The sequence below is a fragment of the Dasypus novemcinctus genome, chromosome 17 (genome assembly GCF_030445035.2).
Source record: "Dasypus novemcinctus isolate mDasNov1 chromosome 17, mDasNov1.1.hap2, whole genome shotgun sequence".
NCBI lineage: Eukaryota > Metazoa > Chordata > Mammalia > Cingulata > Dasypodidae > Dasypus > Dasypus novemcinctus.
The window spans coordinates 4,863,494-4,879,897 of record NC_080689.1 but is presented as its reverse complement, the minus strand read 5'-3'; the positions used below and the strand labels follow the sequence as shown (position 1 = coordinate 4,879,897).

Below are 16,404 nucleotides of genomic sequence, written 5' to 3'. Positions count from 1 at the left end.
AAAAAATAAAGAGAGAAACTATTTATTCTTTCTTGAAATAATAATAAGCTAGGTTATTTAGACCAACCCCCTCCCACTGGAAAGGAAAAATTCTGAACTGAAATTTTTTAAAAACCTTATAAAAAATAAAAAAGCTACAAAGATAGTAAGAAATAACCAGACAAGAATAGAAATAAACATGGTAACCCCGAGAGATAAGTGAGCACAGAAGCCCCTTTTTGTCGGAGAGTGCTTGCTGATCTTGGAAAAGTTGCCTTTCGTTCTCATGTCTTCATGGGGTAGGGGAGAGGGGAGAGGGTCAGGTATCAAAGCACTGGGAGTGTCCAAGGCTTATAGAAGTCTCTCCTTGAAAAAACTGGGGGCCCAAGGAGCTACACATACAGTCGGAATGTGAGCCATGCGTAAACAAGCCCTTGGGTGGATTTGCAGCTTGAGTTAGTATCACTGGGGTAATTCAGAGAACCTCATCTCTTGAATTTGCTTAAAAGTGTTGCTGGATTGGATGTATCCCCAGGCACATGGCAGAAGCAAACAATTTGATCCAAAGGAAGGTATCTTCTATCTATTTTTTTTTCTTTTGTTCATTTTTTGGCCATTTTGGTATCTTCTATCTAGACTTCAAATTATTGTAGCACAAGTACAATGACAAGAATATATTCAGTGATAACCAGGCACATAAGGAAACAAGGCACCATGAGTGACAACCAGCAGAAACAATAGAAAAAACACAGGGAAGCATCAGATACAGAACTGTCAGATACAGAAGCCTGCATACTGTGTGTCGTTGTTGACTATGCCTGATAGCAAGAGGGAAGTTGCTTGTCGTTTTGGGTTTGCTTTGTTTTGTTCTGTGATCCCCATCCTATACGTTAAAAAAAAATTAAATGTCCAAGCCTAACAGAAATAAATATTTGTATTCAGGTATGCAAAAATATACACCAATTACTTCTGTAGGGTAAAAGGACTTCTCTGGAGTGAACAACCGATGCATTGGCCAACATCTTGCTTTCTCTTGGTTATTTATTTATTGATTTATTTTAAATCTGTCTAGGAAAGAAAAAATCCAAATTCAAAACGTTTAAGAAGTTCTTTGGGAAGAAGAAGAGGAAGGAAGCACCTTCGTCCACAGGAGGCAGCACCTGGAAACGGAACCCGGCCAAGAGTGAAGTCCTCACTGCCGAGTCAGGGCCGGTGGGCTACGACTCGGAGGATGAGCTTGAGTAAGTCGCTGCCCGTCCATCGGTCTCGTGTGCTCCGCTCCGCAGGACCCCAAAGCTCCACTTCATTATCTCCACGACTTGCCCGGCTCTCTGAGCCCACTATCCGCCTGGGTAATCCCAGTGGAGGTTCTTGCACAGAAGCGCTGTTTTCTGTCTTTTCATCCTCAAGGTTGGACAAAGTTGTTGGGTACCTGCTGTGTACCAGGAGCCATGTGTAATGAAAACTGCTCCTAGTGGGGAGCGGATGTAGCTCAGTGGTTGAGCGCCTGCGTCCCATCTACGAGGGCCTGGGTTCCATCCCCGGTACCTCCTAAACTCCTCAAAGCTGTGGGAGAGGGTGTACTGTATACCGTTTACAAATGAGCAAACCAAGTCTTCAGGAAACGCGGGGACTTGCCCGGCACCCTAGAGCTCAGTGGCGGGACCAGGGTAGGGGTCCTGGTTTCATTTGCCTTCAGACTCTTCTGAGGACCTGGAACTAGAAAGGAAGGCATCTGGCTGAGATTGAATTTAATAATCCAATAAGACCATTTCCCGCTAGGAGGACAAGGGGGAGGGGGAGAAGGACGGGGGGAAGAGGGAGAAGGAGGAGAAGGAAAAGAAAAAGAGAAGGAGGAAACAGATCCAAGAAGTATGAAAATGCTGAGGACTCCTTATTTTTTTCATTAAAATATAGTTATAATACGTACGCTTCAGGTATTCCAGGAATGATTTCTGTGACTCAAGAAAGAGAGTTGCTGGTATGCCAGTTTCTGTAGTTTCTTTTCACCCACGTTGGCCTCTTGACTTGAGGATCAAACTCTTCAGAAGGCACAAGGTCCTCCCGCCTGGGGACGAGAGCAGCAGAGGTGGGCCCCGCCCCGGGCGCCCATCCAGTGCCTCATCACCCATTTTTATTTTTTTATTTTATTTTTTGTCTTTATTTTTTTAATATTATGTTAAAAAAATATGAGGTCCCCATATACCCTCCACCCCCCTCACCCTACTCCTCCCCCCATAACAACAACCTCCTCCATCATCATGAGACATTCATTGCACTTGGTGAATACATCTCTGAGCACCGCTGTACCTCATGGTCAATGGTCCACACCATAGCCCACACTCTCCCACAGTCCACCCAGTGGGCCATGGGAGGACATACAATGTCCGGTAACTGTCCCTGCAGCACCACCCAGGACAACTCCAAGTCCCAAAAACGCCCCCACATCTCATCTCTTCCTCCCATTCCCTACCCCCAGCAGCCACCATGGCCACTTTCTCCACACCAATGCCACATTTTCTTCGATTACTAATCATAATAGTTCATGAATAGAATATCAGTAAGTCCACTCTAATCCATACTCTATTCCTCCATCCTGTGGACCTTGGAATGGTTGTGTCCACTCCACATCTATATCAAGAGGGGGCTTAGATTCCTCATGGATGCTGGATGCAATCCTCCTGCTTGCAGTTGCAGGCACTCTTGGCTCCCTGGTGTGGTGGTTGACCTTCTTCACCTCCATGTTAGCTGAGTGGGGTAAGTCCAATAAACCAGAGTGTAGGAGTTGCAAGTCTCTTGAGGCTCAGGGCCTGGCTATCACATGATCAGCCCAGAGATTCAGGTCCCCTGGGTATACACTAAACCCCAGCACCAACTACAGTTCCGGTAAAAGTAACAGGAGAGACTTGTGGACAAAGATCACATCTGAGTCCAGCTCCATCACAGAGAAACACAAACTCTAAAGTAGGGCCAACTGACATGGCACTGAGCTCCATCTGCCATGACCATAGAACCTGTGGGTCTCTGTAGCCCTCAGAAGAACCAGTACCCGGGGTTTTATCTACTTTATCTGTCTCTGGGACTCTGCTGAGGTGTGCATAAGGGCAACCCCTCTGATAACCTCCCGGCTCTTTTTGGAGACTCACAGCCATATAAACTCATTTGCCCTTTTCCATCCCCCCTTTTATTCAGGTGAAAAAGCATTTCATCACCCATTTTTAAAGAAGCAGAAATTGCATTGGCCACTGCGTGGCGCCAAATGGCAGACCAGGAAGATGAGGGATTTTTGTTTCTCTTATTCTGAAAGGATTTTTCTCTCCTTCCCGGTCCCGGCAGGGAGCAGGAGGACCCCACCTGGCACGTTCTGAAGCCTGGGGAGGGGGAGGCCGAGAGTCCAGCAGCCCCGGGGAGCACGCCGCCGCTCCGCTGATAACCTGCCTACTAAGTGCCAGCCGGGGCCATCCCTGCCCGTGGCAGCGCCGGGCCTGGCGGGAGCACGTGGCTCTGGTGTCGGGGAGGCGCGCTGGGCGCAGCGGCGGGGAGCGCTGCCCCGAAAGCCCCCGCACGCGCCCGACCCCCAGGGCCCGTGGAAAGCGGGGACCGCGTCCTCCCCGTTTTTTATGTCCCCCTGCCCCTCGCAGGGGCCTGGCGCTCGGTGAGGGGTAAGAGTTGGCCTTGGCCTGGGCTGACGCTGGGGAAGGAGGCTCGGGGACGAGTGACGAGGCCGGGGAGTGCCGTCCTGCTCCCAGCAGCGCTGAGCACCGGGTGTGCTCAGCCCACAGCCGGGCGGGGCGGGTCGTGACTCACTTGGCCATCACCACCGGCCGGGGCGGCGCGGGAGCTCCACCCGGTCTGAGAAGCCGGCGCCCTCCGCCGGTTCGGGGGTGCCTAAGTCTCCCGGCGGGTGGACGTCCCTCCCGGCCCCCCCCGTGGCTTCCTGTCCCTGATCTGACGGAGAAGCCAGGTCCCTTGCCCTGTGGGACCCCCGCCCCCCGCGGGCTGGGGCTGCCTGGAAGCTTCTCTGGGGGCCTGCGGCTCCTGCGGGCTCTGGACCTGTCACCTGGCAGCTGGGGCTGGAGGTGTGATTTGGGGGAGCGAGGAACCGTTGCAGAGGGGGCGGGGTGCTGCCTGGCGCCCCATGGCTGAGGCACAGACCCCTGCTCGTGACACTCAGACTGATGGAGGTTCAGGGGTCCGATCCCGAGACCCGCCTCCACCCACGGGCTGGACCCTCCCCTGGGAGCTTGGCCTGCGCTGTGGCGGTTCTAAATCTGTCATCATTCTGCATTTGCAAGCTGGAAGTCTGGAAAGAATTTGACTCCACTCTGGCTGCTCTGAAATGCACTTAGGGCAGGAAGGGCCGGCGGGTGCTCAGTTCCCTTCCGCTGTGCACCCTCACGACGATGCCCTGGGACCCTGGCCGCCTCCAGCAGTGACCAGCAAGGGCTGATCCCCCGCCCCCCCCCCCCCACTCCCTCAGAATATTTCTGAGTATATAGGTTGTTTTTTTTTAAGAATTTTTAAAAAATTTATTTCCTCCCCCCTACCCCCTGTTGTCTGCTCTCTGTCCATTCACTGTGTGTTCTGTGTCTGCTTCTATTCTCGTCAGCAGCACTGGGAATCTGTGTCTCTTTTTGTTGCATCATCTTGCTGCGTCAGCTCTCTGTGTGTGCGGCAGCACTCCTGGGCAGGCTTTCATTGCATGGGGCAGCTCTCCTTATGGGGCGCACTCCTTGCGCTAGGGGCTCCCCTACGCGGGGGACACCCCTGCATGGCAGGGCACTCCTTGCGTGCATCAGCACTGCGCATGGGCCAGCTCCACACGGGTCAAGGAGGCCCGGGGTTTGAACCACGGACCTCCCATGTGGTAGGCAGATGCTTTATCCATTGAGCCAAATCCGCTCCTCAATAGGTTTTTATATATTTGGTTTGCTTTCATTCATGACAGACTTTATTCCAGGTTTGTTTTGTTCACTGCCTGCCCTCAACCTGCAATCCCCCATTCATCCCAGGGACTCTGGCTGGTGTTTGCCTTCTAATGTGAGAAGGTTGTCAGAGGCTACAAGCCAGAAGCTGCGGGCGAGCGTTGCTATTTACTTGTCATTCCTTCTAACACTTCCCAGTGGATACAGCTAGGAAATAAGTTTTATCTTAATATTCATACTGATATTTACCATTCAAGTTCAATATGACAAAACTGTTACCTAACTTCTTTGATTATTTGTATGTATTCTCACTAGAAATCCTGGTTCCTGATGATTTTAACCAAATTACTTGTTTTCTTCTTCCTGCAATACACTTTTAATAATTTCAAAGCAGCACTGTCAATTTTACTTCTAATAAGACTACTAAGTGCAATTTAATATCTTTGTACTTTTTGTTCATAGAATTTATCCCACTCTGGATTTGGACACAAAATACTGGGCTTTAAAGTCAGTAGACATAATTCCTTTCTTTGTGTGGCTATTCCAACAGCATAATAGACGATGATGCTTATTTGTTTGTTTTCCAATTTTAGAGGTTGTTTTCTTTGTCTTTTAATTACATCAAATGTTTGTATAGTTTCAAAGACAAAATTGTAAATGTAGGTTGGATTGTACCTTCTCGCCACATCTTTTTCTTTCCTTCCCCATCAAAGGAACTGTTTTTAATCATTTCCCCCCTTGAGATGGCTGCCTCATGTGTTTTTTTTCACTGCTTTTGCTAGTTGTTTTGCACTTGTTGTCTGCTCATTGTTTTTTCTCATGGTTTGCTTGTTGTTTTTGCTCAATGTCTGCTCATTGTCTGCTCGTTGTTCATCTTCTTTAGGAGGTACCGAAAACCAACCTGGGACCTCCCATGTGGGAGGCAGGCACCCAACTCCTTGAGCCACATCTGCTTCCCATTTTTAGTCATTTTTTCCGTATCCTTCTATTTTTCCTTCTGAAAATATAAGCAAACACATGCACCTATTCGTGTATGTTCCTGTATGTTCGTACCCGCCCCCCGACGGGTGACGTACGTAAGCGTGCTTCCCGCTCTGTGGATGGGTTCTTTCTGCTTTTACTCCGTGTAATCTGGTGGTGCCCGTACATCGCCGCCTGGAGGCCTTCCTCGCCCGTGCGGTCAGCTGCGGGTCCTGCACTGCCGGGACGTCGCACGGTCGACTGCATCCGGCCCCACCGATGGGCACGTGGTTGCTCCCAGGCTCTTGCTTGTGTAGACTCTGCTGCAGTGCAAATGGCATGGGCGTGCTGCCCTCGGCGGCCTTGCCAGCGTATCTTGTCCCGTTGCCCTCAGCCTGGAGGGTTGGGGCGGCGTTCAGGTGTTCACCAGGTGTGGGCGTGGCCTGGCCCCCGGCAGGAGGCAAGTCTGGGTGCACGTGTGGCTGGAGGGGCCTGGGTCCCTTGGGCTGCAGCCCTCCCTGGAGCGTGAGGACAGGAGCCTGCTCTCGTGGGTTGGGGAGACGTGTCACTCGGGGAGCATCGGTACCCGGCAGCCAGATCTACAGTAGGAAGGGCCCCTGGCGTCCCACGGAGGACAGGATGGGTGGGGCGCAGCTTGGCGTGCACAAGATGTCCCGGGGGGCGACGCAGACTCCCCTTCCTTCTCCGTCAGGTCGCAGTCTTCTCCTTCCACCTATTGTTCAGACAGGCAGTGCTGCGAGGAGAGCCTGGCAGCTGATTCCCACATCCTCCCGTGATGCTTTGTGCAGTCCCTGTGGGTTCAGCTCCAAGTCAGAGCCTCGAAGTCAGTGCTGGGGACAGGGTATGGGGGGCCTGCCATCTCTACTCCAAGTCGAGGCACCTCGAGTTTTGTGGGTTTTTTTAAAAATTTATTTTTATTAACTTATTTCTCCCTACCCCCTCGTTGTTTGCACTTGCTGTGTGCTGTGTCTTTAGGAGGCACCGGGAACTGAACCCAGGACCGCCGATGTGGGAGGGAGGTGCCTAATTGCTTGAGCCACCTCCATTCCCTGCCCTATTGTGGCTCTCATTATGTTTTTTCTTCTTGTGCCTTGTTGCATCATCTTGCTGCGTCAGCGTGCCACGCCCGCCTGTCGTCCCCGTCTTGCCCGTTTTCTATAGGACGCACTGGGAACCGAGCCATGGCCCTCCCATGCGGTAGGCGGGAGCTCAGTCACCCGAGGCCCCTCCATTTCCCTTGAGTTTAATGAAAAGAGGGTATGCTTCGCGGGCTGGAAGTTCGCACGAGGACCCGTCCATCAGACAGCCCCGAGCCCGCCGTGGGGCTCCTGGCTCACCCACAAGATGGGCCTTCAGCCCTCGTGGCGTTCGTGGCGACCCGCACGGGGCCCGCCAGCTCCCCCTGCCAGCCCTTCCTTTTTGCCCTCATGCCCTCTTGATCCTCACACCTCGTCAGACCTTGATTTTCCATGAATAGAAAGCGTGCCCGCAGCCTTCGCGTCTGTCCGGTGCTCCTGCGGGCTGCCTCTGCTCTCTGGCAGCGGGGTCTAGGCTGAAGGCAGAGGCGCTTGAAGGGCGAACGCAGCTGAGGGCTCGCCATGGGAGGCGCCGTCGGCTCACACCCCCGCTTGGTTGGCGCGGTCAGCGGGAGGGGGGACGGGCGCAGGCTCACCGTGCCTCTCTTGTCCTAGGGAGTCGAGGGGTGCCCTGGGCAGCCGGGCCCTCTCCCACGACAGCATCTTCATCCCCGAGTCCGGGCAGGACCCTCCTCGGCCCGTGCGGGTGTTTTCCCAAGAAAATGTGTGCGATCGAATTAAAGCTCTGCAGGTAAGGGCTTTCCCTGGGCAGCGCCACCTGCTGTTCGTGGCCACTATAAGTTTAGGGTGTTTTAGACCGTTCTGCTGGATGTTATAGCAGACGTGCTGCGGTGGTTACCACTGGGTCTCGGTTCCTTCCCGTGGCACCCCAGGAGGGCGGGGGGCTGATGCCCCTTCAGCTCAGGCCCCTGCGCCAGGCAAGGGCACTGGCCACCTGTCCCGGGCGGGTGAACTGGAGCAGGCGGGTCTGTCGATAAACGCCACTGATGAAAACGAGAGCTCGTGTTCTTTATTCCGATCTAGTTAAAAATACAGTGTAATGTGAAAATGGGGCCGCCGCCTCCTCCAGGAAGCCTCCCCGCCAAGCAGGGAGGCGATGCCGGCATGAGCTCAGAGGACGACGGGCTGCCCAGGAGCCCCCCGGAGATGTCCCTGCTGCATGACACGGGTCCTGGCACGATCATAAAGGCAAGTCCACACCCGCGGCAGAGGGCGGCCAGCAGCCCCGTGGGGGGCGGTGCGGTCACGTCCGACCGCGTCACCGGTGGCCGCAGCTGGTCTTTGGCCTCCACTTATTTTCGATCTTGGAGCAGCCGTGCAGGTCTTACCTGGAGACTTGCTCCCCACGGCCTTTCTCTGACAGTTTCGACCTGATTTCATCCACCCTGTACCTCGTAGTTCCTGTCTGAGCAGGTGACGGCCGAGACGTCCCACTCCAAGGACGTGAAACTCCCTTGTGTCGGTTTTCTGTTGCTGTGGCGATGCGGCTGGAGGGAAAAGGAAGTATAAAATGGACTGTCCTTCGGCCAGGCTCCCCGTGCTCTGACTCCTGGGACAGCGAGAACTCGTGGGCCAAGGGGCACGAGTGCGAGACGTGGCGCTGGGAGGGGTGGCGGCAGGGAGCGTGGACGAGCAGGACCATGGCTTGACCTCCGTGGGGGCGGGGCTGGTCCTCAGCCACCCCCTAAACGGGGTGGGGGGCGAGGCGGCCACTCTGGCTCGGGTGTGGACATCACAGCACTCGTGGCACCGTGTCAGAGCCACGCAGGCGGGAGTGATTGTGTTGTGTTTCCCTCGTAGACAAGCCCTGCCGTGGGTGGGTGAAAGTCAGGCTTATCCTGTTAAGCTGATCCTTGGAGAGCCACCAAGGGCCGGCACCCGCTTGGAACACCCACACGCCCTGCCCCGGGCGGCCTCTGGTCCCCCCGCCATCCCGGGGCCCCCCACCCTGAAGCCTTGGGGACTGCGCTGTGACTCAGTCTTGCAGATTCTGTGCTGCTCTTCTGTCCAGCCCTTCAACGTGGCCTTCCTAGCTCCTGCCTTCAGGAAGGCGGAAGGGGTGTTGGCTGACCTCTGTGTGCGCTTGTGGGTGGCAGAGGACCATCGAGGACGGAGCAGGAGAGAGAGCTGCTGGGTGTCAGCTCAGGTTCCCCGGAGCAGTGGGGGCACTGCCCTGTTCTGCTCCTGAACCCCTGAGGCCAGGGCCCACCCACGCGGGCTCCCCCATTCGAGGAGCGGGCCGGGGGCAGGACTTGCCTCCGTCCCTGGGGTGGCGCCCACCCTGCCCGCCAAGCGCCTCAGCCCTAAGGCACCGGCGGGGACGCTGCCGGGGGCGCGGCTGCCCAGGCGTGGCTGCCGGGCACACGGGGGTGACGCTCAGCGTCTCCACCTTGGGACCAGACGTGGCCGCGTGTGTTGGGGGCCACGCGGTGGGGAGAGTCTCACCAGCCCCAGAGTCGTCTGTGTTTAGCAGAGACGTGCGCTGAGGAGGGGAGCGGGCGTTTTCCACCCCGTCCCTTGAGGAAGTGAGCCTTGGGGGCCCCGCGGGCTGGGCCGCGGCTGATGCTTCCTTCTCACCCGCCCTGCGTGGTTGTGAGAGTTCATCAAACACGGGGCTTATCTGAACAATCCACTAATTTCACAGAAGACAATAAAAGAAATGCAGGCCGTGTTTATCGACGTGGTTTTAAAGACATAATGATCACGTTTTGTGCCGGGAAAGATTCTTGTTCACAGTCGGCCCACTGCGAGGGGAAGACAACGCACCTTTCCAAAACGTGCGTCTAACGCCGGGTGTCAGCTCTACAGGCGCCCGCGACCCCCAGAGGCGCCGTGCGCGTTTTCTTTTCCCACCCTGCACAGACCGCGTGTGGATGGGGAACCACTGGCGAGTGTCCTGAAGGACAGTCTTCAGTGGCGGCGTTTGGAACTCCCGCAAAGCGGTCTGTTCCGGTGAAATGATTTTTGCAGGAAATAGTTATTTTTTAAGGTTTCATTATCCTGGAGGGAACCGCCACTTGGGCACAAGTGGCCATGTCCCGGGTGTCCGGCCGGTAGGCAGGACACGCTGGCGCGCCGGCCACAGCTGAGCCCCTTTACTCCGGGCGACGAGGGAAGGTGACGTCCTGCAGAGGACAAAAGCCGCCCGCCCGCTGGAGAGGGCAGGTCCCGTCGCCTTTCGGCACTGCGTCCTCAGAGGGTTTGGAGAGGAGTAAGGGAGACCCAGTGGGTCCCCTCCAGGGACGCCAGCAGGAGCCCGGGACCGCCCCACCACCCTGAGCGGTCCCCAGCAGCGGCGCCGGCCGCCTGCCCTGCCCCACGGCCTCTGCCCCTGCCTGCTGGCCGCTCCCGCAGGCTCCGTGCTTGGCCGTCCTTGGGGCTCGAAAAAGCCTCCGAACCCCACTCTGTTTCTTCCAGGCCCTTTGCGCCACGTCCCCCCTCCACAGGGCCACGCATTAGGCCTTTTAAATCTCTCGCTTCCAGAATCATCCAGAAGCACGACTTTCAAGAAATAAACGGCCGAGGAGGAGCCAACCCTGCAGAAGTAAAAGCTGCAGGTGCCGCCAGCCCCCCTGCCCCCACGTCCCCCCCGAGCACCCCCAGCAGGCCCGACCCCTGTGCGGCGGCTTCACTGATCAAAGACGAAGTGCATGATTCTCCTTCGCCTTCAAGATGCTGGTTTTTCCAGAATGTTCTGGGGTGGCCCTAGAGACCGAGAAGCCAGAATGCTGCTGCAGAAGTCTGGTCTCCTGGGGGGGCTTCAGCTGCGAGAAGCAGCACGCAGGTCCTTGGCGCGGGAGGCGGAGGCCCCTGTCCTTGGGGAAGGAGGGCAGCCCCTTGCCCAGCTTCTCCGGCCAGGGGTGGAGGGGCCGGCGCCGGGCTGCCAACTCTTCCAGCCGCCGCCTTCGGCGGGTCGCACGATGCCCTCTGGGGAGGCAGTGCCCGGGGGGAGCGGCCCAAGGGGAGAAGGAGCAGGGGTTGCTACTCCTGGGAGCCTTTGGGGTTCACAGAGGGGTGACAAAGACTCGCGGGGTCCCAGGTGACGTTCTCGTTGCTGGCCACCGCCTCGCTGGGCACCGAATCCACGAGAACACCCGAGCGGGTGTTCTGCCCAGTTCTCACGCTTTGCTCCAGTCGAGCTTGCAGGGCCGTGGGACAGGTCCCTCCTCTCTGTGGCCTTCTGAGGGGAGGGCCGGGGAAAGTGACCCCTAGCCTCCTCGGAAGTGTCTCCCGAGTCTTTAGCTCCAGAGTGGACACCGGGGCAGCTGCGGCCCGGCCGGCCACCCCACATGCTGCGGGAAGAGTCATGCTTCTGGCTTTCTCCCTGCAAGCACCTGAGGAGCTGCCCATGAATGGAGGTGGCCGTGGCCGCTGCAGCCCTTCTCCCCGCTTGCCGCTTCCTGACTGGCCCCTCTCGGTTTACGGGAAGGAACTTGATACTGCCCTTAGGAAACGTAAGGGGCCTTTATGCTGGCTCGGCACTCGTGTCCTCTCGCAGGGGTGGCCTGCCCCCCCGGGGGGCGAAGGCTCTGGACACGCCGTGCCGCCTGGCGCTCCGGGGGGAGCAGGGCCCTGCCAGGGTCCTTTCACGAGAGCTTCCTCACCCCTGGGGAACAAGGAAAACTGTTCTCAGGGTGACACCTAGGCATAACCCCGGCTGCCAACACCGTGCTGGAGCAGAGCTGGTCTCTTTATCTCAGAGCTGCCACAAAGGCCCCGCACTGCCCAGTGTCTCCTTGCTCTGCCCCTCATCTGGGCTGAATGGGCTTGCCGGTCCCCACTGCCCGGCGCCCTCTCCCCCTCCAGGCTGAGAAACGTCTCTCAGGAGGCCCACGTGGTGCTTGTGCTGCCAAGGACCCTGCCCCGGCAGGTGGGCAGCAGCTCAGGGCCCTGCCCCAGCAGGTGGGCAGCAGCTCAGGGCCCCGCCCTGGTGGGTGGGCAGCAGCTCAGGGCCCCGCCCCGGCGAGTGGGCAGCAGCTCAGGGCCCCGCCCCGGCAGGTGGGCAGCAGCTCAGGGCCCTGCCCTGGCAGGTGGGCTCAGGGTCCCCCCCCCCAGCAGGTGGGCAGCAGCTCAGGGCCCCGCCCCGACGAGTGGGCAGCAGCTCAGGGCATTGCAGCTGGAGCCCCTTCCTCCCTGCTGGGTATTGCCTCGTGAAATGGTTGTAACTTGGCAGAGGTAACTGGAGGCCACGTTTCTCCAGGAGGGCACAGGAAGCCATGGGAACGTTCTAGACGGAGCAGCCAAAGCCACAGAGGTGGACGCTGGGTGGACGGTTGGCACAGCCTGGGCCCCAACCCCTCCCTGAAACCCTCAGCCTTCCAGAGGCAGGACCAGGAGACCCTGGATCTCGGGCTGCCCTTGGGCCAGGGAAAGTGCTGGAAGGGCCTCGCTGGCCGGTGGCGTCTGAAGCCAGGTCACCGTGCAGGGGTTGCCGGGGACGGGTCCTGCGCCTCCCCTTGGAGCCGGGCGACGGGCTTCCAGGGGTCGGCCTCCCCTCCAGCTCCCCGGCGTCTCCCTTCCTAAGGAAGGACCTGCCCGGGCCAGAGGCCGTGCCCCCGCTGGCACCGCCGCGCCCCTGCTGAGGTGACACTCACGCGCGTGCTCTCTCCCTGTCCCCTGAAGGTCTCCCTGGCCCCCTCGTCCCGGCCGCCCTCCCCGGAGCTGCCGTCCGGGCCCCGTCTCAGGGACAGCAGCAGCGCGCCGCCGGCCGACTTCAGCCACCCTCCGGAGCCTTCCTCCTGCCTGGACAGCTCGGCGGCCAGGCACAAGCTGCTGGTGAAGCCGCGCAACCAGCGCTCCAGCAAGCTGCGGCGCCTGGCGTCGGTAAGCGGCGGCGCCCGGGCCGGCCCGCGGGGGGTCCTGCCCTGCGGGGTTCCTGCCCTGCGGGGCTGCTCCGTCATTCGCGCGCTCATTCATTCACTCACTCATTCATTCATTCCCTCGTCCGCCTGTCCATTTTCCAAGTGCTTCCTGGGAGCCTACTCCGCCCTGTGAACCACACTCCGGGCGGGGGGTCCGGTGTGTCCTCCGCAGCCCCCGGCCCACGAGGACCCCCGCCCACCTCCGGCAGCCTTGGGCCCCTGTGCTCCTGAGCTTGCAGGGTGTCTCCATAGGTGCTGGCTGCGCGCCCCCCCCCGCCAGGACCCCCTCCCCAGCTCAGGGGGCCTCACTGGAGGGCCTCACCCTGGGGTCCCGTGGACGGTAGCTCTGCGTCAGGCCACTTTGGTGGCTTCCTTCCCTCGCCCGCAGGGTGATTGTAAATGCATATTTCCTGGGGGCTCCCGAGCCGGACCCAGCCCCTGGAGTCACTGCCTGCCCCGAGTGCAAACAGTCGTTGACGATGAATGACTGACGGGCAGGAGAGGACACGGCCACACTGAGTGCACACCCACGCCCAGGCAACTGTGGACGCCCCCTCTTGGGGCAGGTTCCGTGGGCAGCCGTGGACGCCCCCTCCTGGGGCAGGCTCCGTGGGCAGCCGTGGACACCCCCTCCTGGAGCGGGCTCCGTGGGCAGCCGTGGACGCCCCCTCCTGGGGTGGGCTCCGTGGGCAGCCGTGGACGCCCCCTCCTGGGGCTTGCTCCGTGGGCAGCCGTGGGCGCCCCCTCCTGGGGCGGGCTCTTAGGAGCTCCTGGGAGCCCCCGATTCGCTCGCGCGCTGCTCTGGCTTTGTGGCCCACGTGGCCCCTCGCCGTCTCCCAGGCTGGCTGCTGCCACAGTTTCCCTCCCTCGGAGGGTGTGGGGCCAGCGGGCACGGAGGCTGTGCTCAGGGAGAGGCACCCAGGCGCTGATGTCCCCGCCCCCTGGCTCCTGCCGTGGGCATCCACGACCTAGCGAGGAAGACCGCCCTGTCCAGACAGCAAGGTCAGGGTGCAGTTGGAGAAACTGACGACAGGCCTTGACTTAGGGGAGGAGTCAGAGTCAGCTGGGTGTGAGTGAAGGGACAAGCATTTCAGGCAGAAGGAACAGCATGCGCAGAGGCAGTAGATGGGAGATCTGAAAAACAACACTACTTTAGGATCCCTTGATCTCAAGCTTTCCATACAGTAGCCACCAGCCTTACATGGCTATTTAAATTTAGATAAATCGAAATAGAATGAAAAATGCATCTCCTCAGTTGCACTAACGTTTTTTCATATTCTCAGTAGCCACATGTGGCCAGTGGCTTCCGTACTGGACAGCCCAGAGAGGTCCGTGGGCCGCAAGGAACCACGGCGACTTCCGAGAGCTGGCGTCTTCAGTGGCTCAGTTCTGCCCAACGGACATTTAACAAAAGGGGGGTTGGTCCTACCTGAGAGACAGGCCGTTTCCCTCGGCCTCTTGTCACGGTAGGCGGGTGTCGATGAAGCCCCACGTCGGGCTGCGGGCAGCGGGCGGGGTGCCCGGGCTGTCGGGCCCCTGCAGAGAGCGCGTTTTCCCTGAGGCAGGTGGAGGGGGCTGAAAGCGCGTGCCGGCAGCGTGGACGGCTGTGCAGGAGCCGGGGAAGGCAGGGCCCCCCAGGTGTGAGGTGGGGCACGGCATGTGCGCACGGGCTCACGCTGCTGGCGCCACACCGAAGGCTGGAGCAAGGGGCGGGGCAGGGTCCAGGACCTTTGGGCCTGAGTGGAGCTGCAGTGCTGGGGGTGCCGCCAGCCACCTGTAGTGACTCACCTGTGGTGACTCACCTGTGGTGCCAGCCCACCTGTGGCACCAGCTTACCTGTCACGCCAGCCCACCTGGTGTGCCAGTCCGCCTGTGGTGCCAGCCTACCTGTGGCACAGCCCACATGGTGTGCCAGCCCACCTGTGGCCCTCAAGGCCGTGACTCAGTCCCAGCCTGCCAGGACCTGGTGGCAGCGGGAGGCCTGGCTCATGCTCCAGCTGGAAGCGTGGCCCCCCACCCGCACCCCCGCCCTCCGCTGCCTGGGCAGAGCGTCAGTGCCCTTCTTAGCTTCTGAACTTGGCTCCGCTCTTGAACCCCTTTTTGTAGAATGACAGAAACGCTGATTTAGTCCATCTGGGGTAAACACTGTCATACCTTCACTGAAACTCAGTTAATCCCGTATTGTCCCCTCACTAGTCCCCTTGTCTTCTTAAGTCCTCTGAGGCATCCGTGTGTCCAGACGGCACCTGCCAGTGGCCACCAGCGTCTGTCTCCAGTATGCGCTCTCCTGCTCCTAGGCGGTCTCTGGCCTAAATCTGTCCAAGCCCTCTGCCCCTCGGCCATGAGGTCCCTCCTGCCAGGCGAGCCGCTGCCCGCTGCGCCGCGTCCCCCCGGGCGTCACTGGGCAGGGAGGCCCGGGCCGGCCCTGCCTCGCTGCGCCCCCACTGCTCTGCTTTCTTTCTCCAGCCCCTCCATTCCCCCGCGCCCGAGAGGCTCAGGGTGTCTGAGTCTTCCCTCCGGTCCTCGCCTTCCTTCGCCCGCCACGGGGCAGAAGAGCCGTTTGACGGCGGCCAGGCCTGCCCCAGCTCTGCCAGCGCGGGTGCCAGCTCTCCTCCACATCTGGGCTCTGGACTTTGGGAGCTCTGGGGGTAAAAAGGCTCCTCTCACCTTACAAAGCCCACTCCGCGCAGTGAAATCTTAGGCTTCCGAGCCCGTGGGACTTGTTGAGAGTTTGGAAAGTGTATCCACAAGGGCATTTGCTGGGTCGGCCCGACCCCTTCGCCCCCACAAAGCAGAGACTGGGAGAGAGAAGGGGCAGCCCTGGGAGTCACCCCAGAAGTCTCCCTGCTTCTCAGAACCCTGCGGCGTGTGCACGGGACGCGGATCGACATCGACGGCAGCCGTCTGCTCTAGCACGTCCCGCGCGCTCAGGGGTGCGGCCCATGTGTCGACACCAGCTCCTCGCCCCAGGCCGGGCAGGGCCAGCAGCGGGTAGCACCAAACCGTTTTCTCAGGGGCAGCAGCACCCGATGACTCGCCCGCCATCCCGTGGCCGGCAGAGCTGCCCGCCGCAAGGCCCGGGCTGAGCCTTGGCGCTGCCATCACCCACAGGTGGCGTGGGCCCTGCCTGCAAGGGGGTTCTCTCCAGCGGGACGGGACACGGAGAAAGCCGCTCCATATCGCACAGGCCGGGCCGTGGGTCACCCCTTGTGCTCCCCTGGGAGGGCACCTGGGTGCGCTGGATGGGGCAGCGGGAGGCGTGGGGCTGCCCTGGGCCAGCGAGGCCACGCCGCCGCGTCGGCTCCCGCCCCTTCTTCCCTGGAAGCTCCGGAGGCCGAAGGGGGGTCGCGCCTGGCCTTGTCCTCGGCGCTCGGCTGGCTCGGCCGCGGCCGGGGTTTAGGACGTGACCGGCGCCCTGAGGCCTCCCCACCCACAGTTTCCCGAAGTAGCCAAAGGCCCGTTGTGCGGCTAAGCCGAGAAGCTGCCGCTCTGGAAGATTCCTCCATAAACCCCCTTCCACGTCGTGCTGTGATGACAGGGCAGTGGATTGCGTGTTTTTGG

General features: G+C 59.5%; 1 protein-coding gene across 2 annotated transcripts in view; it reads left to right on the top strand.

The window, feature by feature from the left end:
- The window catches only part of CRACDL (CRACD like), a 119,451-nt gene that overhangs the window by 86,460 nt on the left and 16,587 nt on the right, over positions 1-16,404 (top strand). For both annotated transcript variants that reach the window (XM_071208730.1, XM_071208731.1), the window contains exons 3-6: positions 1,052-1,220; positions 7,577-7,712; positions 8,006-8,170; positions 12,605-12,805. In XM_071208730.1, coding sequence (XP_071064831.1) covers positions 1,052-1,220; positions 7,577-7,712; positions 8,006-8,170; positions 12,605-12,805 — 671 coding nt within the window. The remainder of the gene's footprint in view (positions 1-1,051; positions 1,221-7,576; positions 7,713-8,005; positions 8,171-12,604; positions 12,806-16,404) is intronic.